At 41.7% G+C, this 24,676-nt stretch overlaps 2 protein-coding genes and 1 long non-coding RNA gene across 3 annotated transcripts in view; 2 read left to right on the top strand and 1 right to left on the bottom strand.

Annotated features, from left to right (window-relative positions):
• The window catches only part of LOC132780088 (cytochrome P450 2G1-like), a 16,121-nt gene extending 6,322 nt beyond the window's left edge, over positions 1 to 9,799 (top strand). The window contains exons 5-9 of the mRNA XM_067460900.1: positions 3,391 to 3,567; positions 5,416 to 5,557; positions 5,785 to 5,972; positions 7,579 to 7,720; positions 9,072 to 9,799. Coding sequence (XP_067317001.1) covers positions 3,391 to 3,567; positions 5,416 to 5,557; positions 5,785 to 5,972; positions 7,579 to 7,720; positions 9,072 to 9,253 — 831 coding nt within the window. The 3' untranslated portion in view covers positions 9,254 to 9,799. The remainder of the gene's footprint in view (positions 1 to 3,390; positions 3,568 to 5,415; positions 5,558 to 5,784; positions 5,973 to 7,578; positions 7,721 to 9,071) is intronic.
• LOC137094915 (uncharacterized) lies at positions 9,289 to 19,526 on the bottom strand. The gene is made up of 2 exons (XR_010908741.1): positions 18,325 to 19,526; positions 9,289 to 11,778 (listed from the first exon to the last, which is right to left on the bottom strand). It is a non-coding gene; the product is annotated as an uncharacterized lncRNA (long non-coding RNA).
• On the top strand, positions 12,791 to 24,676 carry LOC137094914 (cytochrome P450 2G1-like). The gene is made up of 9 exons (XM_067460899.1): positions 12,791 to 13,048; positions 15,136 to 15,298; positions 15,387 to 15,536; positions 19,792 to 19,952; positions 20,382 to 20,558; positions 21,726 to 21,867; positions 22,148 to 22,335; positions 23,100 to 23,241; positions 24,166 to 24,676. The coding sequence occupies exons 1-9, from the start codon at positions 12,869 to 12,871 to the stop codon at positions 24,345 to 24,347; spliced, it is 1,485 nt and encodes a 494-aa protein (XP_067317000.1). The 5' UTR covers positions 12,791 to 12,868; the 3' UTR covers positions 24,348 to 24,676.

The raw sequence follows: 24,676 nt of genomic DNA, 5'->3' as shown, positions 1-24,676 counted from the left end.
CCCGCTAGCTCAGGAAGGGAGACTGTAGTGCAGCGAGGTGGACGGTACACTAGCAGAATCCCTATTCTGTCCCGGTCACCCACCCTCAGGTGGACGCATTCGAAGTTTGTGGTCTGCGGGATGGGGCTCCTGGTTAGATGGATGGAATCTCTATAGACCACTGCGACCCCGCCTCCCCGTCCTCCGGCTCTAGATTGGTGTTGCACGGAGAAACCTGGAGGACAAAGCTGGGAGAGATTTACGCCCCCCGCTTCATCCAGCCAGGTCTCCGTGATGCACGCCAGATCTGCCCGCTCCTCCAGGATTAAATCCTGAATCCAAGTTGTTTTTCCGTTGACAGACCTGGCGTTCAACAACACCACCTTCAAGCCAGAGGGCCCGCTCACCTGGTTACACCAAATTCCCTTAGGAGACCTATTGGGAATAGTTAATTTGGGAAGGCGGTCCGAATTAAGCCGAATTCGTGGTCTCCTTCTCCCGCATCTCCTCCTTCCCACCACGACCTCTATGGGGGCCCCTCGGCTAGTGGAACATCTCCCCCCCTCCATGCCGCAGTTATGAGCCATAAGAGTATTTTCTCCTATGCTTGTTGTTAGCCTTATTAGTTCTTGCCAGCATCCCCTCTCCCCCTCCTCCCCCCTCCCCACCACACTCTCAATCCCAGGCTCCGGGCCACCTCTTCTTCCGCCCCCCCCCCACCACACCAGAGCAGCGTAAACAGTATCCAAAGGGGGGCAGGGGGCCACATGGGTAGCGGCAACTCGGATGGTGGTATCGATATAGCCAGTTCTTAAAGTGCAGAATAACGCCAGGTCTTAAAGTGCCAGTTCTTAAAGTTCTTAAAGTGCAAAATTTTCGGGAATGGTCCGTCAATAATCAAGGATGATCGTAAATTTCTTAGCAGCAACACACATTCAACGTTCGACACACATTGGTGAGTGCTAGATCTAAAGTGCTCTGCTTAACGGTAAAAGTGCGGCACAGAGGGATAGGGAAGGGTGAAAGTGCTGATGCAATCTAGCAGCAGAGGCCGGCGCCTAGATGTTCTAACTCGTTCTTATTACAGTGATAGCAATGACAACAGGACTACCGGACAGTGTTAGTTGATAATTATACGACTACTCGTATGCAATAATGGTGGTAGTTAACTAAAATTGCTATGACCCCAATAGGACTTAGACGGTTGGAAAATCAGCGGATAAGCTTCCGGAGATGATATCTCGGGGGTGGGGCATCATAGGTGGTTATTCACACTTGCTCAGTAGAACACTCGGTCTCTCCTTCCGACCAGTTAGTTGGTGCTAATGCAGAGGAGGCCGGGCCCAAAAACCTACATGGGCCAACTCGAGGTCTACACAATATTAGGTCTACACAATATTGGCACAAGGACCACACAATATTAGGCCAGCGCCAGGTGTTTACACAGGTCTACACAAAATTAGGGCTACACAATCTTAGCACAAAGGTCTAGGTGTTTACACAGGTCTACACAGTATTAGGACTACACAATCTTAGCACAAAGGTCTACACAATATTAGGCCACAATATTGTGGCAAGGTGGCAAGTCAGTTGGCGATAGCCACGATGGAAGGCGGCCGCACTGGCGAGGTCACCCCGGACGCTGCAGCGATGACAGTAGGACGGCAATCGCGATGGAGAGGCGAGGCGTCTGGAAAGCTGCAGCAAGTGGCTCAGCCCAGCAGCTCCGCGATGATCCGGCTGCAGGAGGGCAATGGTGAAAGGAGAGGCAAGCGCCCAAAGCCCGACAACGGCCCAAGAGGCCCGGCAGCAGCAGCAGCCGCAGCGGACCACGCCCAGGTTACACTCCCCTTGAAGGCACAGGTTCGCAGCTCAGGAGTTCTCCTGGACTCATCACTGAGCCTGGAATCCCAGGTTGCAGGGGAGCTTTCGCACAGTTAAAACTTGTGCACAACTTGTGCCCGTACCTTGGGAAGCCAGATTTGGCCACGGTGGCCCATGCTCTTGTTACAACCAGGATAGACTACTGCAATGCACTCTACATGGACTTGTAGTTGAAGACTGCTCAGAATCTTCAAATAGTCCAACGATGGGCACCCAGGTTAATAACTAGGGTGCCATACAGGGAGCATACAACTCCTATGTTACGCCAGCTCCACTGGCTGCCAGTTTGCTTCCAGGCACAATTCCGAACGCATCTCACCTTATGAATCATCGCAGAGATTAAGATCCTCCAAGGAGGCCCTGCTCTCCATCCTACCATTGTCACAGGCATGATTGGTGGGGATGAGAGACAGAGCCTTCTTGGTGATTGCCTCCCAGCTATGGAACTCCCCTCCTGCTGAGATCAGATTGGCCCCCTCCTTCCTGTCCTTCAGAAGGATGGTAAAAACTTGGCTGTGGAACCAAGTTTTCGGGACAGGGCAAGAAAGCAGCGATACCTTACCAGGCCAATTAGATTAGACGCAGATGATCAAGATGGTTTTACACAGTGTATTTTAATATTGAGACAAATGTTTTTAATGTTTATGTATGCATATAATGAATTCTTTGTGCTGTATATATGCTGTTCTCTCATACATAAATAAATGTATCTGCAATCTTTATTTTATTTGCCTTTTTCTTATATGCATCCAAGAACTTCAGAACTCCTAAATACATCAGTCCTTCACATTCTCTGGGTTGGGGCACCTGAGAGATGCCTGTCTTGGAATCTTTAGGTCTTCTAGTACAGATACATTGATCAATCAGTCAAATACACATAAATATCATATGGATCTGGTATGCTAGAGTAACACTGGAGGACCTAGAGATTCCTAAAGATAATATTTTAAATCGAAGCCATAGATAACACTATGTAACAAAATTTGAAAAAAATCTCTTTTTAAAAAAATGTTTTCTTTTTCATTGTGTAGTACCTACTTGGAAAATAGTTGTTATACTCCAGAAACTTCATCTTTGAGGCTGCACATCTATGTTGAATTGGTTGAGACACAATGAGATATTCATTTAAAAAACAGAGCTGGAAAATCCTGGAAAGGGATTCTTGCAGCTGTCCCTTATTGATGGGAAGTGGGATTCAGATAATGGAGAAGCATTAGTTTACTTGAAATGAGAAGACAGTGCAATTCCAAATGCACATTAGTCTTTCCCAGGAGCAGACAGCGGGAATTTAGTGAGTGAAGCACTAAAGCAAGGAAATAGCTTTCTGCCTGCCATACAAAAAGGGATTTGAGCATGAGATGTGGCACTTCCATGGACAGTAGTCTGAAACAGAATGCCACCTAAAGAAGTTTCTGATTGTACTTAGCTCACATAGAAATTCTCCTGGGCAAAGCTAGGAAAACACTACTGATGCCAGGGAGTAATATGGCAGATCTTCAAATTGGCATGTTTTGTCTTCTCATGTAGTTATACGACATGTACGAGAGCTTTTTGAAGTATTTCCTAGGACCCCCCGCCAAAGTCTATGATAGCCTGGAAAATTTGAGGCTCTTTGTTGCCAAGAAAGTGAAGATGAACAGAGAGAACTTTGACTCTGACTTCCAACGGGACTTCATCGATTGCTTCCTCACCCAGATGGAAAAGGTATTTGGGTGTTTCATAAAGGATGTGAAGAATCCGGGGAAATTCCCCTGTCAACAAGAGCTCGGTGGTGGGCCCTTAAATATTGATCAGTGTTTTCAGACTGGGCTCAGGTCTGATTCATCATCAGCCCAGAATTATTACACTAGCAACTGATTCAAGCTTAACTCTTTAAAAAGTCTCTTCTATTGATCTTTCTTCATCCTTTTTATCTAATCTGGGTTTTGACATGGCACTTAAATCCATTAAACAAAGGCTATGGGACATTGATTTCTGTGAGCTGCATTCTCGCTCATGTGTTTCTTGTTCCCCAAGTGTCCTGAATATACACTATGCTAGGCCTTTCCAAGAAGCAAATTATCTTATGAACTATTTGTGTAGGAGATTTATTTTAATTGCTTTTTATTAATATTTGTATTTTGCTTCGCATTGTAATTGCTTATTGCTTGTATTGATGTATTGTGGGCTCGGCCTCATGTAAGCCGCACCGAGTCCCTTGGGAGATGGTAGCGGGGTATAAATAAAGTTTTATTATTATTATTAACTTGACTGTGGCCAAATATCACTGCATATTCTCTAAGGCAGGGCGCAATGTGTTCCTAATTGAAGTGCTTTGAGGTAGATTTGCAGGAGTCCCATGGGCAAGACTTTGCCTGTCTAATAACCAGGATGTTGAACGTATGTATCACACCTTATTGTCCTGCAGATTTTATAAGCAGGCTTGGCTACACGTTATTAAACCACTACCGAGAAACTTACCCAGTAATTCAAGCCAATTCCATGTAAAGTTTTTACTAGGTGACAAGTTTCTCCCATGTGACCTTGGCTGTTGACAAGTTTCTCTCTGAGGTAACCAGGTTAAGACAAGATAAGACAACTTCCTGTGTTGGACTCAGGCTGAAACTTGACTTGTATCTTTTGTAGTGTTCTTGCCCATGTTTGTGTCATCCTGCATTCCATGTCGTCCTGTGTTTAATTGCTCTTATTGGTTTGTTGGTCCGTTTGCAGTTGTGTATCTTTTGTCATTGAGCAGCTTGGGTCTCTGGACTGTAATAAAGTTATAATGATTTGAAGATCTTCTAACTCCAGGCATCTTGATGTCATCCAAATTACAATTCTTTTCTGCTCCCTGATACATGTCTATGAGTTTAGGAGTTTTAGTTCAAAACACTTGTAAGGCATCAAGATTCCTATCTCGCTCTGGGGCCACCAGTGGATTCATATTGATCAAGATAGAAGATGATCCCAGTACATTTCTCAAAACCCTGCCATTTATACTGCTGGGTGTGGCTTTGATAAGGAACATTAGGCCAGGAAATCAAAATGCATTATGATCATATCCATAATATTTTATGCAAAGAGAAAATGGCAATAGTTTTAATCAAGACTGGTCATTTTGCAATGTCTGGAACTGCTGCTAACAGCCAATATCATTCCTAGTTTGCATTTCAAGTACAAAATGAAATGGAACTACATTCTGGTTCTCATCTTAAAGAGATTCTATCAAAACATTAGGAAGAACTTCTTCCCCATAAGAACTATTCCACAGTAGAACGGGCTACCTGGAAGAGTGGTAGATTCTTCTGCTTTAAAAAGTCTTTTAAAAGTGGTTGGATTGGCATCTTTTAAATATGCTTTAGTTGCATATTCTTCTGTAGTAAAGGGTTGGTGGGCTAGATGGATGTTAGGATACCTTCCAGCTCTGGAATTCTAGGATTTGAGTGACTGGGAAGGAAATATGTAACTTGTCCAGTCTCCTTTCACCCTCAAAACAGAATACACTTTCCCAGTCTTGCTATCAAGGGCCTTCCTGGAGTGTTCTCACAATGAATTTGTTCCTTCCTATTTCAGGAAAAAAACAAGCCAGCAAGTGAATTTAATGAAAGGAACTTAGAGCTCACTATCCAGAACCTGTTTGTCGCTGGAACAGAGACAGTCAGCTCCACCATAAGATATGGGTTTCTGTATCTAATGAAACATCCTGAGGTTCAAGGTATGGAATGGCGGGCAATGACAAGGGGAAAACTAGTTGACTATCCCCTCAACCTTTAGGGCAAAGGCCCTCACATAAAATTTCAGGATTCTTCCCAAAACTGGTATTCAGAGGTTGGCTATCTCTGAAAACAGATGTTCCATTTGGTTATATAGACATTAGAAACTGAGCTCCCATTCAGAATTCTTAATCTGGAGATTAATTCACAGCTACTATATTTTTGACAGCAAAAATGCATGAAGAAATTGATAAAGTGATTGGCAACAATCGTGTCCCAAACATTGAAGACCGGAGCCAGATGCCATACATGGATGCTGTCATCCACGAAATACAGAGATGCAGTGATCTCGTTCCCATGGATTTGGCCCACAGGGTTATCCGTGACACTGAATTCAGAGGATACCTCATCCCTAAGGTATAAGCAGTAAAGATTGCAAGTAACCCCTAGTGATATGTTGTTCCGAAATGCTGCTATATTTTTATTCAGTGCTTCATTTCCCCCAAAGCCATCCTAAGTATATTTGGAAATGCCTATGGACATTGTCTAGTTCTGGATGTTGTGTGAGCATTGTAGGCACCATTCACAATGAAGCACATGATACACAGAGAACATTTTGGGATTTATTTCTCGTGTCAGGGCAGCCAGTCAATTATATTACATTTCTAACAGAACATAGCAAACAAACAGAGAAAATACAAAATGTGTGAGTTTGGTAGTTGATTAAATGTCCTTTGACCAGTATCTGGCCACTTGGAGTGCTTCTGGTGTTGCTGCAAAAAGGTCCTCAATTGTGCATGTGGCAGGGCTCAGGTTGCATTGCAGCAGGTGGTCTGTGGTTTGCTCCTCTCCGCACTCGCATGTCGAGGATTCCACTTTGTAGCCCCATTTCTGAAGGTTGGCTCTGCATTTCGTGGTGCAAGAGCGCAGTCTGTTCAGCACCTTCCAAGTCGCCCAGTCCTCTGTGTGCCCAGCGGAGAGTCTCTCATTTGGTATCAGCCATTGGTTGAGGTTCTGGGTTTGAGCGTGCCACTTTTGGACTCTCGCTTGCTGAGGTGTTCCAGCGAGTGCCTCTGTAGATCTTAGAAAACTATGTCTGGATTTAAGTTGTTGACGTGCTGACTGATACCCAAACAGGGGATGAGCTGGAGATGTCTCTGCCTTGGTCCTTTCACTATTGGCTGCCACTTCCCGGTGGATGTCAGGTGGTGCGATACCGGCTAGACAGTGTAATTTCTCCAGTGGTGTAGAGTGCAGACATTTTGGGATAACAAAAGGTTATTTATTGGTTTCAGCTGATACCAAAGTTTGCAACTACACACGTGTCCTGGATCTCAACATTAGCCATCCTGCCTGCTGAGCCAATGATTTATTTATTTCATCTCAAAAACATTGCATACATAAGTATAAAACTGATATAATTAGAAGGAGCACGTGGCTAAATAATTTTTGACCAAAACTGAGCAACAGCAACCGCATTGTCTGTAGCTTTAAACAATTCCTTCTCTGTACATGAAGCAGGGCATTGTGGACAAGAATACAGGTGTGGACCTGTTTGTTCTACTCCACAGTCACACAAGGTGGAGGATTCTTTTAGATGGTTCAATTTTGCCAGGTTGTCTTTTGATCTGCCCACTCCAAGTCTGTTCAGGGACTTCCAAGTTGACCACTCTTGGTTTTCCCCTGGAGTTAGACCCTCATGGGGGACCATCCAATTGGGATTTCCTTATTTAGCTGCCCAGAATGATGCTCTTTCTGGTAAGACATGTTTCAGAGTTCAATCTTGTCTACTAAATCTGGATCACATAAGTTGTACTGAACTCACAAGCTATGTCACCACTAAAGTACAAAGGACTGTGATTGCAAGAAAGAGAAGGTAAATGTTGTTGGTTGGTTACACTGAACGTTTAAATAGTATTCATGGCAACCAATGGGTGACAGAACAGGCTGTGCTCTAAAATGACCTGATGCCATTCCTGAACCTTTGAATTTCCCACCACAACCCTATTTATATTTTCCGCAGGGGACAGAAATCTACCCTGTTCTCAGCAGTGTCCTTCATGACCCAAAAATGTTTAAAAGACCCTTTGCTTTCGACCCAGAGAATTTCCTGGATGAGAATGGGCGTTTCAAGAAGAATGACGCCTTTGTCCCATTTTCCTCAGGTACAGTCCTTTCCCACATTTTGCAAAGGAGAAGTAGAAGTCCAACCTGTTTGGTGTTGCCCCACATGCCTGGCTTTTATTCCTATGATTTTAATTTATTTATTTATTTGGTCATGTCAGAAGTAACTTGAGAAACTGCAAGTCGCTTCTAGTGTGAGAGAATTGGCTGTCTGTAAGGATGTTGCCCAGGGAACACCCAGATGTTGTGATGTTTTAACATCCTTGTGGGAGGCTTCTCTCATGTCCCTGCATGGGGAGCTGGAGCTGATAGAGGGAGCTCATCAGCGCTCTCCCCAGGTTTGAACCTGCGACTTGTTGGTCTTCAGTCCTGCCAGCACAGGGGTTTAACCCACTGTGATGCCAGGAGCTCCTATTCCTATGATCATGAGTGTCCTTGATCTCTCACAAAAAGCAGCCTATCTTCTTGTAGTACTCACCTACTGCACACAGCCGAACCAAAGGTTTTATATTATGAAGATCTTTACATTGTTATTTTTGTAGCTTGAGTATTTATACTGTTTCTAAGTAGTTTCTAAGCATTCTCGAGTCTTCCCAGCTTTCACTGACAGTATCAATAACTGAGATGTAATTATTTGCTAATTTCTTTCTTAAAGAAAGTAACAAATAATTGAAGGGTTTTTTCTTTCCAATTTAAAAATTAAATCTTTAACAATTGTGCAGTTTTTAAATACTAATTGCAGTTTAGGACTTCTCTATACTACTTTTCACATGTTTTCATACAGTAAACAGTATTTTCCGTAGTAGTTCCTGGCACAGAAAATAGTGCAGATGAAAACATATTTGGCAAAAAAAGCATTTTTCTCTCCAGAAAATAATTGTTTCCAGCAGAGATATTTTTTCCCCAGAAATTGTTTATGCAGGAAAAAATTTGTGGAGAAAAAACTCAAAATTGTGAAGATTTCAAAAATTCAGATTGATCTCACCAGGGTTACTGAACACAAAATTGTTTTTCTAGAGTTTTCTAATACCTAATCATCCACTGAGAAGTTTTTAGGGGGTGCTGCTTGAAGGCAACCACAATGTGGTACTAATTACAGAAGTTATAAAATCTAGAGTTTAATGTAGTATTAAATCCCAGTATCATGAGTTATGAATTTGCAAAGAATCTTTGGACAGGTAGGCATGGCCAGAAAAGACCCAGAAAAAAAAAGTGAAGACATGAGCAAAAACTTGCTTGAGGTGCAATTGCTAGTCATGAAAGAAAGTCCATAGAGCCAGCCCTTAGGTTTTTACTATATAGCAAGCGCCTCACCAAAGAAAACCAAAGAAATCTGAAAATAAGCTGTTTATGTCCTTTCCTCCTGATGATTCTGCCTTTTTTTGCTTGCAGGGAAGCGGATCTGTCTTGGTGAATCCTTGGCTCGCATGGAGCTCTTCCTCTTCTTCACCACCATCCTGCAGAACTTCCTCCTGAAGCCCACTATCCCCCCTGAAGACATTGACCTCACTCCTCTGGAAAGTGGCTTGATCAATATCCCACCCATCTACAAGCTCTCCATCATCCCACGCTGACCCAAAGGTCACATTGTCTACAGCCATTGATCTCTTACACTTGCTGAATCCCACAGCTCTTTAGTGGAGACCCCATAATCTGTTTTCTGCTGAATACTCTATGTAGAGAAGGAGGAAACTTGTGATTCACTTCAGACCAAGACATATGCTTTGAGCCTGAAAGACTGTCATGTTCTCTTTTCTATATTGATCTCTGTACCAAAAGAATGGGGTAAATCTTGAGATATAAAATGTAACAACAATATATTCATTAAATTAGATCGATCTGCTGTCAGTGGATCTTTGTGGCCACTGTCTAGCTTCCAGCTGGTTCCTGTGCTGCCTGTGTAGGTTACAATTCTTACAGAGGCTGAATCCCACAACTCCTCAGTCAAACCCCCATATTCTATTTTTTGCCGCATGAAAAGAGTGAAGTTCATGATTTGTTGTGGACTAAGACATATACTTTGAGTCTAAAAGCCTGTGATCCTATCTTCTCTGTTTTTAATTTCTGTACCTAAGGAATGTGTACATCTTGAAATATAAAACATACAAACAATACCTTGAGCATTTGCTTTGGACCCCCTTTTTTCATGGGATAGCAGGTCCTTTACAGTAAGGACCACTGCTAATGCCTCAAACACAGCCTGTAGATGTTTCATTTTCACAAGGGTTTCATTTCACAGGGGTGAGGGGCGCAGGACCCCTGTGAAAGTGGTAACATTGTGAATAATACACATTCTTAATCTGAAAGAAACTATCTGTTGGAGGACCTACAAATGCCCAAACATGTGTTCTCCGGTGCATCTCCAATTAATCAGTGCAACTCTAACTCAACTCCAATTCTAGAATCCCCCCATCTCTATCTATCTACCTATCTGTCTATCTATCTATCTATCTATCTATCTATCTATCTATCTATCTGTAAATCTATCTATCTCTATCTATCTATCTATCTATCTATCTATCTATCTATCTATCTATCTATATTAGTATATACCCTGTATTCACACATGTCAAAGACCCTGCTGCTCCTTTGCTTTCATCTCTTCTGTATCTTTCTTTCCTTCCCTCTCTTTGTACCTCTTCCACTTTCATTTCTGTTCCTTCCTTCTCTCCTTTTCCTTTTCCTTTTCCTTCCTTCCCCTTCCCCTTCCTTTTCTTTTTTCCCCTTTTTTTCCTTTCTATTCTTCCTCTCTTCCCTCCCTTTCTATTCTTCCTCTCTTCCCTCCCTTCCTCCCATCTCCTGCTCTGAGAGGGCCAATTTAGTCATGTTTCCAAGGCTCTCTTCCTGGTTCCTTCCTTCCTCCCTTCCCCTCAAATGCATGCTAGTTTTCTTTTCCAGTGATATTACGGAGATCCACTTGATCTAGCAACAGCCAGTCCAGTGACATCACAGACAGTCACTTCATCTAGCAATAGCCTTTGTGGTACAGACAGACAAGCATACACACACACACACACACACACACACACACATATGGGGAGAGAGGCGTTCAAACTTTCAGGGCCTTTTTGGTACCATTCTATCCCTATATTTTTGACATTTTCTCATTTTATTTCTATGTCTGCTACAATTTTTCTGATAGATCACAAACTTTAGGGAAGCTGCCCCTTTTGATGCTGAATATCACCTGTGGTTTTTTGGCCCAGCAAGCTCATCCCAATGAAATATACATCAGAGTGGAGATCTAATTCTCTGCACAGAAGAAAAGAGCAAAGGGATATTTCCCAAGGCTAGCAGAACCCCAACCTAACAGCAGCTAGAAATGTATACATTTCCCTATGGGAAGGAATAGAACAGTCATCGCTATTTGCATCTGCATCACATTACATCATGGCTAGACTTTTTGCACTCCAGTATGAGTGTTCACAGCCAATAAAAAAATTAGGGGAATATTACCATATTAAAATATCTTCCATGAATATGATTGTTATCATTAAAGTGAATTCTAGGCTACTATAGTTCATCATGTACCTGTTAATAGGTTATATTCTCATTATTTACTTCTCCGTTCTTCTCTCCTACTTAGTACTAAGTAGGAGACTCCATGACTATTGGTATCTGTTTCCACATTCATTTTCTTGTCAAAGGCACGATCCATAACTACAAGAGCAATCTAAAGGATCTTCTAAAGCAGTGTTCTTCAAACTGTACTCCTGCAGGTGTTTTGGACTTCAGTTCCCAGAAATTGCAGCCAGCTTACCAAATCTTAGGAATTGTGGGAGCTGAAGTCCAAAACATCCGAAAGAGCAGAATTTGAGAAACGCTGTTCAAAAGGAAAGCAATTAATAATAAAGTTTTTTATTTATTTTCTTATGAGGTCCCTAGTTTTTCAACATCATCAGTTACAATTCTGTATGCATGCAAACAATTCTTTGATATCTTTATATTGTTTATAATATTTGCTATAAAGCATTCAAAAATTATACATCTGTTGGTCATGGATTCTTGGTTTCCAAAAGATGTGGGTTTGCATCTCGTCTGTGGGTTTCACTATTGACAGTTGAGCTTCACTTGAAGTATCTCTTCATCTGCTTGACATCTATGTTGGAATGAATCAAAATGAAATGCTGTGGGTTGTTGTAGGTTTTTTTGGGCTATATGGCCATGTTCTAGAAGCATTCTCTCTTGACGTTTTGTCTCAGACCTCACAACCTCTGAGGATGCTTGCCATGGATGCAGGCAAAATGTCAGGAGAGAATGCTTCTAGAACACGGCCATATAGCCCGAAAAACCTACAACAACCCAGTGATTCCAGCCATGAAAACCTTTGACAGTACATTGAAATGCTGTGCATAGAAAGACATGGTGACCATACATGAATGCTTTGTTGGTGTACCACCACCACCGCCAACAACAACAAAATCATTCTGAGCATAAGCATGTGCAATTAATCAGGGTGTCCACCGTTCAAATAAATTTGTTGCATTTTTACAATGCTGTATAACCCAGTGCACAGTGGGTTAATGCAATGAGCTGCTGAACTTGCTGGCTGAAAGGTCAGCAGTTCAGATCCAGGGAACGCGGTGAGCTCCTGTTGTTAGCACCAGCTTTTGCAGTTCGAAAATATACAAATGCGAGCAGATCAATAGACAGTGGGAAGGTAAATGGTGCTACATGCAGTTATGCCAGCCACATGATCTAGAAGGAGTCTACAGACAACGCTGGCTCTTTGGCTTAGAAATGGAGATGAACACTACCCACTAGAGTCAGACATGACTAGACTTAATGTCACAGTGAAACCTTTACCGTTACTATCCAGTGGTTAGGACAATTTCCACTTCTACTTATATATTCAAGGAGTGCCATTCCGTCTGGCTGTTGGTGCTGGTGATCTCAATTGCCAGACATGATTTTATTGCAAGGGTTCAAGAAAGCTAAGCAGGTTTTTTTTCCCTGCAGGAAGACAAATCTACATGCCCTCTCTGAAAATCTACATGCCCTCTGTGATAATAAAAATGATTAACTAGGAAATAAATTATTAATGTTGACTCTGGTTCTACAGATAAACATCCCACATGTGCATGTAATTTAGTTATGTAAGGCAGAAGGTGGAGCCCAATCCAGGCTGTATTAAATACATGGAGTGGACCCATTCTGGGTAAAGGAGCATAAGGAGTGCAAATTCCATAATGGATCTATCCGGAGCAGTCATTCTTTTCCTTGTCATCTACCTGTCTTGCCTTGCCATTGTATCATTTAAGAGGAAACTATCAAACAAGGGGAGACTTCCTCCAGGACCCACTCCCTTGCCTGTAATTGGGAATTTCCTACAGATCAAGTCATCAGAAACCTTAAAATCTCTTCTCAGGGTGAGTATCCCTTGGAAACACAGTATGAGCAAGTTGGGGATGGTGGCAAATCTAAGGAGGCTATCAAGATTTATTCAAGGTTCTGCTGTCTCCTGACCCTTCTCCCATTTCTTCTCTTGCAAAAACCTCAGGAGACTCTTCCCTTTCCCTGCAATTCCTCCCAAATAATCATGAATCTATTTTTTTTTTCTGTGTCTGATTTTGGTGATCTTTTCCTAGAGTTTCCTCCAACTAAAACATCTCCCTCCACCAGCCCATGGTCCTTCTGCTTGCTTGTGGACTGTCTAGGCAACACCCATCTCAAAGGACAGCAGGCACTTGTAATTACCTGCATAATTTCAAGCTGACTTTGATTTGTTTGGATACACACTGACAGCTTTTTAAACTGTTCTGTCAGTGGATCTTGAACAGGATAAGAAGACTGTAGAAAGTTATTAGGTTTTTTTTGTCAAACACTTAATTTATCTGGGGTGTGACCAAACTTGGGTTTCTTTCTCCTTGAACTGAGAAAAATACCTGGATGTTATGATTTTAGTGCAGACAGTGGTTTGCTCTGGCCAAATCTAATATGTTTACTTTAAAAAAGAAAACCAGAAAAGCCTCTACTATGGAATTATTTAGCCATGAGGGGAGCAGGGTAAGAATTATTATTATCTGAAACACAACAAGATGAGTCCACAGCAGACAAGATCACTTTGCTGGCTGTTGTATTGGATCACATGTCGGACACTTCCCAAGTGTCTAGGACTGTATGATGTATCAGTGACTAATGCATACAGATCCCAATAAGGTGGCATTTTGCAGCTGGCAGATGGTAATTTTGTCAGCACCTATTGTGTTTAAGTGCAGGCCAAGGTCTTTAGGCACTGCACCCAGTGTGCCGATCACCACTGGGACCACCTTGACTGGCTTGTGCCAGAGTCTTTGCAGTTCAATCTTTAAATCCTCATATCCTGTCAGCTTTTCCAGTTGTTTCTCTTCAATGCTGCTGTCACCTGGGATTGCAACATCAACAATCCATACTTTGTTTTTTAACATGATTTTGAGGTCAGGAGTATTGTGCCCCAGAACCTTGTCAATCTGAATTCAGAAGTCCCAGAGTAGTTTGATGTGATTATTATTATTATTATTATTATTATTATTATTATTATTCCGACACAAAAACACAGTATGGCACTGCAAACCAGATTTATTTATTTATCATATCAGGAGCGACCCAAACAGTTGTATTGTATTTTTTTAAAAAAAACCAAAACCAAAACAAAAAACACAACGTTTGCAGACTTGGCATTCTATTAAATGTCCTTTGACCAGTAGCTGGCCACTTGGAGTGCCTCTGGTGTTGCTATAAGAAGGTCCTCCATTGTGCATGTGGCAGGGCTCAGCTCGCATTGTAATAGTTGGTCTATGGGTGGTTCTTCTCCACACTCGCATGCCATGGACTCCACTTTGTTGCCCTATTTCTTAAGGTTGGCTTGCATCTTGTGGTGCCAGAGCGCAGTCTGTTCAGTGCCTTCCAAGTCACCTCAGCCAACGAGAATCCAAAAGAGGCAGGTTAAAACCCAGAACCTCAATCAGTGGCTGATACCAAATGAGAGACTCCCTCCTTGGCACACAGAAAACTGAGCAAACGAAAGATATATGCTGAATTTCGTATCACAAAATCACATGCTGAACACTCCCCAAGCGTTTAGGACTGTGTGATGTATTTTTAAATGATGCACACAGATCCAAGTAAGGTGGGCTTTGCAGTTGACAGACTGTGATTTTGTCAATGTTATTGTTTTCAAATGCCTGCTGAGATCCTTTGGCACGGCACCCAGTGTGCCAATTACCACTGGTGTATTGGTTTATGCCAGAGCCTTTCCTTTGGTTATGAGATCAGCAGATCCTTTGTAATGGTGATCTTTTGATGTGGTTCTGTCCCATAACTCAAGTGTGGAAGAACTATCATTATGCTGTAGGACTCATTAGTTTTTGCACACTTGAACTATGGGACAGAACCACATCAAAGGGTCACCATTACAAAAGATCTGTTGATCTCATAACCAGATTGTCCCTACATAACAGCTTATTCTTCTACACAGCTGAGTGAAATATATGGCCCTGTGTTCACTGTTTATTTTGGAACACGCCCGATTGTGGTCTTGTGTGGACATGATGCCGTGAAAGAAGCCCTGATAGACAAGGCAGAAGAATTCAGTGGAAGGGCCACCCACTTTACCCTGGAACGGACCTTTGAAGGACATGGTGAGCCATTCCTATTAGCTTTTCTATCATGATTCCCATTTTCTGCCACTTCCTGTTGGGTGCTTCATATCTTTTCTGTTTCCCGCAGGGGTGGTCTTTTCCAATGGAGAGCGTTGGAAGCAACTACGGCGATTTTCTCTCACCGTCTTGAGGGATTTTGGAATGGGGAAAAAATCCATTCATGAGCGAATCCAGGAGGAGGCCCAATTCCTGCTGGAGGAATTCAGGAAGACTAAGGGTGATTTGAGATGTGATAAATAGCAATACAACCTCATCAAAAATATCAGCCATGTCATTTTCCATTCTGGCATCCAAATCATTAGAAGTTTGCCTTTCCTCTAGTTTTTACTCTAGTAGCATGAGTAATGTAGTTAGGTCAGGATACTAAAGTCATTGTAGCATATAATGGAGGTCAGCTGTGACCAGCAGTGCTGCAGAATTTGAAGAGGCACGAATGGAGGGTGAAAGAGAGAAACATGCCAAGAGGAAGGCGTGTCAAGCTACCCCGACCGAGACCGCCTTCCACCAGGAAACCAATGCCCTCACTGCGGAAGAAGATGCAGGTCAAGAATAGGGCTCCACAGCCACCTACAGACTCACAAGAATTCTGATCCTGGAAGACTATCCTACTCAGCCAACGAGGGATCACCTAAGTAAGTACATAATAGCTACATTTCCCAGTGGAGTATAATAATAATAATAATAATAATAATAATAATAATAATAATCTTTATTTATACCCCGCTACCATCTCCGCAGGGGACTCGATGCAGCTTACATGAGGCCGAGCCCAGAATACAACAGTACAAGCAATAACAACAACAACAACAACAACAACAACAACACAAGCAATTAAAATCAAACAAGACAATAAAACAATAACATTTTCTGTGAATTTTCTGGTTACTACTATGGTTGAGATACTTCACTGGGAAATGTAGCTATGATCTAGCTACATTACTCATGCTACTAGAGTAAAAACTAGAGGAAGGACAAACTTCTAATGATTTAGATGCGAGAATGGTATCCTGACCAAGCTACATTACTCATGCTACCCTCAAAAAAGATGTTTTAAATCATTTAGAATCTCCAAATAGAGGAGATACCAGGGTACTGGGGGATATAATGGTGAGCAATGGCTCATACAGACCTCATATACAAGTGAGGCATGTTGTAACAGCACCTGTAAAATAAGGGCAATGAGACTAAATAATGTCTTTTGGCCCAACACGCCAGCCCTGACGTACCAGGTAGCAGCCACTGTGAGTGACAGGGCTCTGTTTTCGTTTCGATTGGGACTCAGTAGGCTGTCTTTCTTGACTTCTTTCCACAAGCAATCTCTTGTGAAATAGTCAGGAGCAGAGTCCCTTTTTCAAAGCCTCCTTGTACCAGAGATAGCTCATGGAAGGGGCGTGAATCAATTTGTTGCACCTGGACTCTTACTCTTCAAGAAAGACAAAGAGTTAGGCTTTGCAGATAAGAAAGGTTTCTGGGATAAGATAAAGAAGACAGAAAATAAGTTGATTACCAAAATATACAAAAAAAATATATTGAGTGGACAACAAAAAAAGAACCGATAAAAGAATATATGGTCAAATGGGCTCAAAACATTGGCCACCAAATTGATTTAAAACAATGGGGGGAAACCTGAAATCAAAGACTTAAATATACCTATTCTTATTATCTGAAAGAAAATTGGTTTAAAATGCTATATAGATGGTATATCACACCATATAAATTTTCCAAATGTTACAAAAATGCATCCAACAAATGTTGGAAATGAGATCAACAGGTCAGAACTTTTTTCATACTTGATGGTCTCATCCGAAAGCACCACAGTTTTGGAAAATTATAAATGATGCCATACAAAAGATCTTAAAAATAAAAATTTGAAGAGAACAGGAATATTTTTATTAGGCATGCTAGACATAGAAAAAGACAAAATTAAAGAGATTCTGATTAACTTTTTGGTAACTGCAGCTAGAATAGTCTATGCAAGGAACTGGAGACTAAAAGATATACCAAAAAAAAGAGGACTGGTTGAGCAAAGAATTTGAGATTATTATTTTTTTTGTAAAATAATCTTTATTTCTTTTCTTAAAAATACAACAATAGATAAAGATAGTGCTGGAAACCTTTAGACTTATAAAAGTTTCTCGCTCTGTGAGGGAAAATATAGAGAGGGGGAAAAGGGGGGGGGAAGAGGGGTAATAGTATAGATGTAGTGGAGAGTGTCCAGATTGTCCTTCTTTTTATGTGTGAATTGTGAGAAAAGAAGTTTAGAAATGTACAGTGAGGGATAGGGGTGTATGTGGTTATTGTAGATGTTGTGTTGACTTCCTGGTATCCTCTGGAGAGTTTTTGTCCTGTTCCTTCTTCTTTCTTCTTTTTCCTTCTTTTATATCTTGCTCTCCCCTATTTCCATGTTCTCAATCATGTTCCTTTAAGTGATTATTTTCATATTCTTTTCTTTTGTTAAATATGTTGTTTCCAGTCTATTTCTGCCATCGGAGTACCCTTCTTTTTTGATAATATGTATGTACGTCAGTTTATCCATGTTTCTTATATCTAATATTTTTGTTAGCCATTCTTCTTCATCTGGGGGAATCTTTCTTTTTCCAGTATTTTGCATATGTTATTCTGGCCGCTGTTGTCAAAAGGAATAGAATTTAGTCTTTTTTTTCCCCATTTTTATATTGTGTATTCCTAGTAGGAAAATTTCTGGTTTTGGGGGTATGTTTATCTCTAATATGTTTTGTAACGTTTTTTGTATTTTCTTCCAATATTCTGTTGCTTTCGGACAGGTCCACCATAAGTGGTAGTACGTCCCTTCTTGTTCTCCGCATTTCCAGCATTTTGTATTTGTGTTTTTGTTGAATTTTCCTAATCTGTGTGGTGTGATATACCACCTATGGGCCATCTTAATCCAATTTTCTTTAAGTTCCATTGCCTTTGAATATTTTAATTTCCTATTCCATACTTCTTCCCAGCAAAGTACTTGAGATTATGAATATGGACAGTCTTACCTATTGGCTCTCTTCCAACCAAGGCTTTCCTAAGATAGAAATTAATTGGTACCCGGTAAAAGACTATTTTAAACAGAGGAAAATAGATCTCATTTGTTGAAGAGAATCAATTTTAAGGGGTGGGGGAGAAAACGGAGGGGAAGCAGAAAAACAATAGTATAATTCTATCTATAAATAAACCAGACGATCATCAAAAGCAAGAAGGAAGTCAACAAATATTTTTATTTTTATTTTCTTCTCTCTCTCCCCCCCCCCCCTTCTATTTCCTACTTTCTATAAACCAAAATGTTCCCCAACTTTCATTGTAAAGGAAATACTTTCTTCTATTTCTTTTTTCTTTTGATAAAACATCAATAAAAATATTCAAAAAAAGTATTGCACCTGAATAGGTAGGAGAATAGAATCCCATCACTTGCAGTGGCTGCTGCCCAGGATGTCAGGATCAGGTGACTTCCCCACAGTGTCAAAGACATAGAGATTGTGCATGCAAATCATTTAGGAAGGTGTAACTTTAGGTTATGTATTCATAACTGCAATCATGAAGTCAAGCCAATGTTTTTATGCAGATAAACATTTTAATATATTTCCCGACATGTAAGACAAGAACTGACATGACTTCCATATATCTGGAAGGCATCAGATTGAGGAAGGCTTAAGTTCCAGATAAATAACAGAAGCAATGGAAGACATTGCGGTTTAGGGCATGATGCCCAAATGTGGGATGGATGGGGAAGGAGTACTGAAAAAAATCAGGGAGAATAAATGAAAGGAAAAATGGAATGTTTCCTTCTTTCTAAATGTGTGGGAAAGTGGGGAGAAGAAAAATAATCTCCCCTGCAAAGGAACTTTGTAACCTTGTAACAGGTGATACTGTCACTAGAAAGGGGAGAGTTGGCAATCATTCCATTTTTCACACATCCTGCAAGGTATTGTGTAACCCAGTGGTTCTCAACCTGTGGGTCCCCAGGTGTTTTGGCCTATAACTCGCCGAAATCCCAGCTATTAGGATTTCTGGGAGTTGATGGCCAAAAACATCTGGGGACCCCACGTTGAGAACCACTGGTCTAAGCCAACTGTCCCCATCCTGATGACAACTTTCTAGATGGGTTGTTGTAGGTTTTTTCGGGCTATATGGCCCTGTTCTAGAGGCATTTCTCCTGACGTTTCACCCGCATCTATGGCAAGCATCCTCAGAGGTAGTGAGTGAATTCACTCACTACCTCTGAGGATGCTTGCCATAGATGCAGGCGAAACGTCAGGAGAAATGCCTCCAGAACATGGCCATATAGCCCGAAAAAGACCTACAACAACCCAATGATTCCGGCCATGAAAGCCTTCGACAATACAACTTTCCAGATGTTCTGAGCTAAAATTCCCATCTATCTGAAACATCTGCAGGGTATAAGAAATATCTTCAGTGAAGTGATGAGACCCCGCTTCTTCCTGTCCCTCTGTCTTGTATTTCAGAGAAGCCCTTTGATCCGACTTACTTCCTCAGTCGGGCTGTCTCCAATGTCATATGCTCCATTGTCTTTGGGGACCGCTTTGACTATGAAGATAAGGAATTCCAGGCCCTTATGGAGATGATGAACAACAGCTTCCGAGAGCTAAGCACATCCTGGTCTCAGGTAACCACCAATATCCCTCCTGGGGTATCCCTCCATGCACACAAGTCAGTAACAGGATGCTGCCCAAAGATTTTTCTGGGTGTAATTAGCCCACCTTAAGCAAAATGGGACATCCAGCTAGAAATTCCCCTGGGCAAAACTAGGAAAACTCTACTGAACATGTGAACATTAGGAAGAACTTCCAGACTGTGAGAGCTGTTCAGCAGTGGAACTCTCTGCCCCGGAGTGTGGTGGAGGCTCCTTCTTTGGAGGCTTTTAAACAGAGGCTGGGTGGCTATCTGTTGGGGGTGCTTTGAATGCAATTTTCCTGCTTCTTGGCAGGGGATTGGACTGGATGGCCCATTAGGTCTCTTCCAACTCTATGATTCTATGATGCCAGGGAGTAATCTGGCAAATGATCAACTGGGCATATTTTATCTTCTCATGCAGCTTTATGACATGTATGAAAACCTTCTGAAGTATTTCCCTGGACCCCACACTAAAATCTATGATATCCTGGAAGATATGATAAGATTCATTGCTAAGAAAGTGAAGAAGAATAAAGACACCTTTGATCCCAACTATCCACGGGACTTCATCGATTGCTTCCTTGCCCAGATGGAGAAGGTAATTTGGTGGGTCATGAATTGATGATCGGCCAACTCCAGGCAACCTGGTGTCCTCCAGATTACAATTCTTTTCCTCTTCCCGACCCTTGGCTATGCCGTTTCATCTTATAGGAATCAGAGGGCACCAACCTTCCTAACCTTGTCTGGAGCTATAAGACTGACCTGTAGCTGTGTATTTAAAAAGATAGGAGACTATGGCATTTGTCTAATGCATTTATACTATTGGGTAGATCAATGTGCACTTACACTGTTGGGTAGATCAATGTGACTGTGCAGTGTATTATCATCCTATCCTTAATAAAATAAGAGGTGCCAAAGAGAAATAAGTAATTAAAAAATAACAATGACTTGTTGTTTCGCATTATCTGGAACTTATTCCCTAGTTTGCATTTCATGTATGAAGTTGTGGGGGGGGGGGGTTCGTGTCAGGAGCGACTTGAGAAACTGCAAGCCACTTTTGGTGTGAGAGAATTGGCCGTCTGCAAAGATATTGCCCAGGGGACATCCAGATGTTTTGGTGTTTTACTATCCTGTGGGAGGCTCCCCAATGTACAAAGTTGTTGTTGTTGTTGTTTTTGTCGTGTCAGGGAAACTGCAAGTCACTTCTGGTGTGAGAGAATTGGCTGTCTGCAAGGACGTTGCCCAGAGGACTCCCAGATGATTTGATGTTTAATCATCCTTGTGGGAGGTTTCTCTCATGTCCCCGCATGAGGAGCTGGAGCTAATAGAAGGAGCTCATCCGCTTCTCCCCGGATTTGAACCTGAGACCTGTTGGTCTTCAGTCCTGCTAGCACAGGGGTTTAACCCACTACACCACCGGAGGCTCCTTTTTACTGTACAAAGTGAAATGTTACTAACCTAAAATATATTATTCTACCACAATGTCAGGAAGAACGTCTTCACTCTAAGAGCTTTCCAACAGTAAAATTAACTGTCTGGAAGAGTGATAGATACTTCAGTTTTGGAAGTCTTTAAAAAGTGGTTGTATTGGGCATCTTTTAGACATTCAGTTGCATATGGGTGGACCAGGTGGCCACTGGGATGACATCCAACTCTAAAATGCTAGGATTCTTATGATGAAGAAAGAAACATGCAACTTGATTGTGTTTTCCCAATTGTCCTTACTAGAGTGGCCTCACAATGTTTTGCTCTATCCTGTTTTCAGGAAAAAGACAAGGCATCCAGTGAATTCAATGACAGGAACTTATTACTCACGACCCTGAACCTCTTCTTTGCTGGAACAGAGACAGTCAGCTCCACCCTGAGATATGGGTTTCTGTTTCTGATGAAACATCCTGAAGTTCAAGGTATGGATGGGTTGGTATGGGAAAAGCAACTAGAAACATCCCAAGGAATACAACAGAAGACATACACATACACTTTCACAATACCTCCTGAAATTGGTATTCAAAGGGTTGTCCCATTGTTGTAGGTTTTTTCGGGCTATATGACCATGTTCTAGAGGCATTCTTTCCTGACGTTTTGCCTGCATCTATGGTTGTTCCATTTGCTTATATTGACATTAGAAACTCAACTCCCTTTCAGAATGTTTACTCTGAAGATTAACGTAATGAATATTTTTGACAGCAAAAGTGCATGAAGAAATTGATCGAGTGATTGGCCACAATCGTGTCCCAAACATCGAAGACCGGAGCCAGATGCCATACATGGATGCCGTCATCCATGAAATACAGAGATGCAGTGATCTCCTTCCCATGGATGTGGCTCACCGGGTTATCTGTGACACTGAATTCAGAGGATACCTCATCCCTAAGGTACAGGATGAAGGGATTGCAGGTAACCCCTAGCAATATGTGTGTACTTAGCCCACCTTAAACAAAATGGGTCAGGAAAAAAGATGGGGTATAAATAAAGTGAATAAGGAATATGTTGTTTTGAAATGGTGATCCATTTTTATGGAATATCCCCCCCCCCCCCCCCCATATGCAGCATGTCTTCCTACAGCCTGAAATTTGCTATGGACATTTAATGTGGGATGTTCTGGTGGCTATTCTTATATACGTCAAATACTATATCCAAAAAGGCATTTAACACTGTCGAGTAGGATAGTTCTCCTTATTTTTGATATTCAAAACAGCTTTTGGGGTATTTGGCCGGGGGGGGGGGGGGGAGGAGTTCAAATTTGTCTCCCAAATCTGGATCACATAGTTGTACGGAAGATGTAAGCTATGTCACTTCTAAAGGATAAAGGATTGTGACTGCAAGAAAGAAAGAGGAAGGTCCCAGAAATTGTGTCATGAAGCAATGAGCAGTATTTATGGGATGTTCTACTTTACCTATTTGCTAATCTGCTCTTGGTGGAAACAGATTTAATTTTTCCTATCAGGAAAACAAAATGGTGCATGGATCCAGGTACAGATAGTCTCAATCGGTTCAGTATCTTTATGCTGAATATTTAAATGAAACATATGGGCCACCAATGGCTGGATGGTGGACCACATGCGGCTCTAGAACCTCCTGGTGCCATTCCTGTGACTTTGGATGTCCCACTAAAACCCTGTTTCTTTTTTTTCTACAGGGGACAGAAATCTACCCTGTTCTCAGCAGTGTCCTTCATGACCCCAAAATGTTTAAAAGACCCTTTGCTTTCTACCCAGAGAATTTTCTGGATGAGAATGGGCGTTTCAAGAAGAACGACGCCTTTGTCCCATTCTCCTCAGGTACAGTTCTTCCATACACTTAAATTATTTTTCCAATATTTTCTTATCTCTAATATGATGGTCTCACAAAGAAGTCTGTTGTAAAATCTAGAGTTCATATTTAATATTAGGATAAACTGAACAAGTTACAGATTTGGAAAGAATCTTCAAACTCTCAAGACCAGCAATCCCATCTCAAGCAGGTTTTGCCCATGACCTCACTTTGCTCTGTGTCTATTGATCTCAATGACTTTTCTGGTCATGTCTAACAAATGGTAAAGAGTCTGAAGATTCTTTCCAAATCTGTAACTTGATACTAGGATTCCCATAAGTTCAGTTTATCCTAATATTAAATATGAACTCTAGATTTTACAATAGACTTCTTTGTAAGAAGAAGGAGACTCATCAGGAGGGAAGGGCATAATCGTCTTAGATATTCTATATAATTTCCCTCAAGACCAGCAATCCCATCTCAAGCAGGTTTTGCCCATGACCTCACTTTGCTCTGTGTCTGTTGATCTCAATGTCTTTTCTGGTCATGCCTAACGAATGGTAAAGTATATAGAATATCTAAGACAATTATTCCCTTCTCTCCTGATGTGTCTCCTTTTTTGGGTTGTTGTAAGTTTTTCGGGCTGTGGCCATGTTCTAGATGCATTCTCTCCTGATGTTTTGCCTGCATCTTTGGCAGGCATCCTCAGAGGCATGTGGTCTGTTGGAAACCAGGAAAATTGGATTTATATATCTGTTGAAAGTGAAGGATGGGAGAAAGAACTCTTGTCTGTTGGAACTAGGTAGAGCTACCTCTGATGCCTGCCATAGATGCAGGTGAAATGTCTGGAGAGAATACTTCTAGAACATGGCTATACAGCCCGAAAAACCTACAACAACCCAGTGATGCCAGCCATGAAAGCCTTCAGCAACAGTCTCCTTTTTTGTTTGCAGGGAAACGGATTTGTCTTGGTGAAGCCTTGGCCCGCATGGAGCTTTTCCTCTTCTTCACCACCATCCTGCAGAGTTTCCAGCTGAAATCTCTTGTACCCCCTGAAGATATTAACACCAGTCCTCAGGAGAGTGGCTTTGCCACCATTCCACCTTTCTACCAGCTCTCCGTCATCCCACGCTGAGACAAAGGATGCATGGTCTACAGCCGTCACTCTCTTATATATGCTGAATACCACAGCTCCTCAGTGGAGACCCCACGTTCTGTTTTCTAGCTCAGACATAGTTTCTTTTAAATAAATTGGTCTCTGCACTTCATCCACAGATCAGGGCTTGTTAGAATGTAGGCTTCTTGATAACCCCCGCTGAGAGTCAAGAACCTCATGATTAACTGTATACTGTGACATCTGCCTTGAGTCCAAAGGCTGTGATGCTGTTTTCTCTAGTTTTGCCTCTATACCTATGAAGTGTTTAAGCCTTGGGGTCACCTTGAAATATAACAGCAATGCATTGA

The sequence above is a fragment of the Anolis sagrei genome, chromosome X (genome assembly GCF_037176765.1).
Source record: "Anolis sagrei isolate rAnoSag1 chromosome X, rAnoSag1.mat, whole genome shotgun sequence".
In the NCBI taxonomy this organism is placed as follows: Eukaryota; Metazoa; Chordata; class Lepidosauria; order Squamata; family Dactyloidae; genus Anolis; species Anolis sagrei.
Note: the sequence above shows the minus strand (reverse complement) of the source record. Positions and strands in the feature narration are given on the sequence as shown.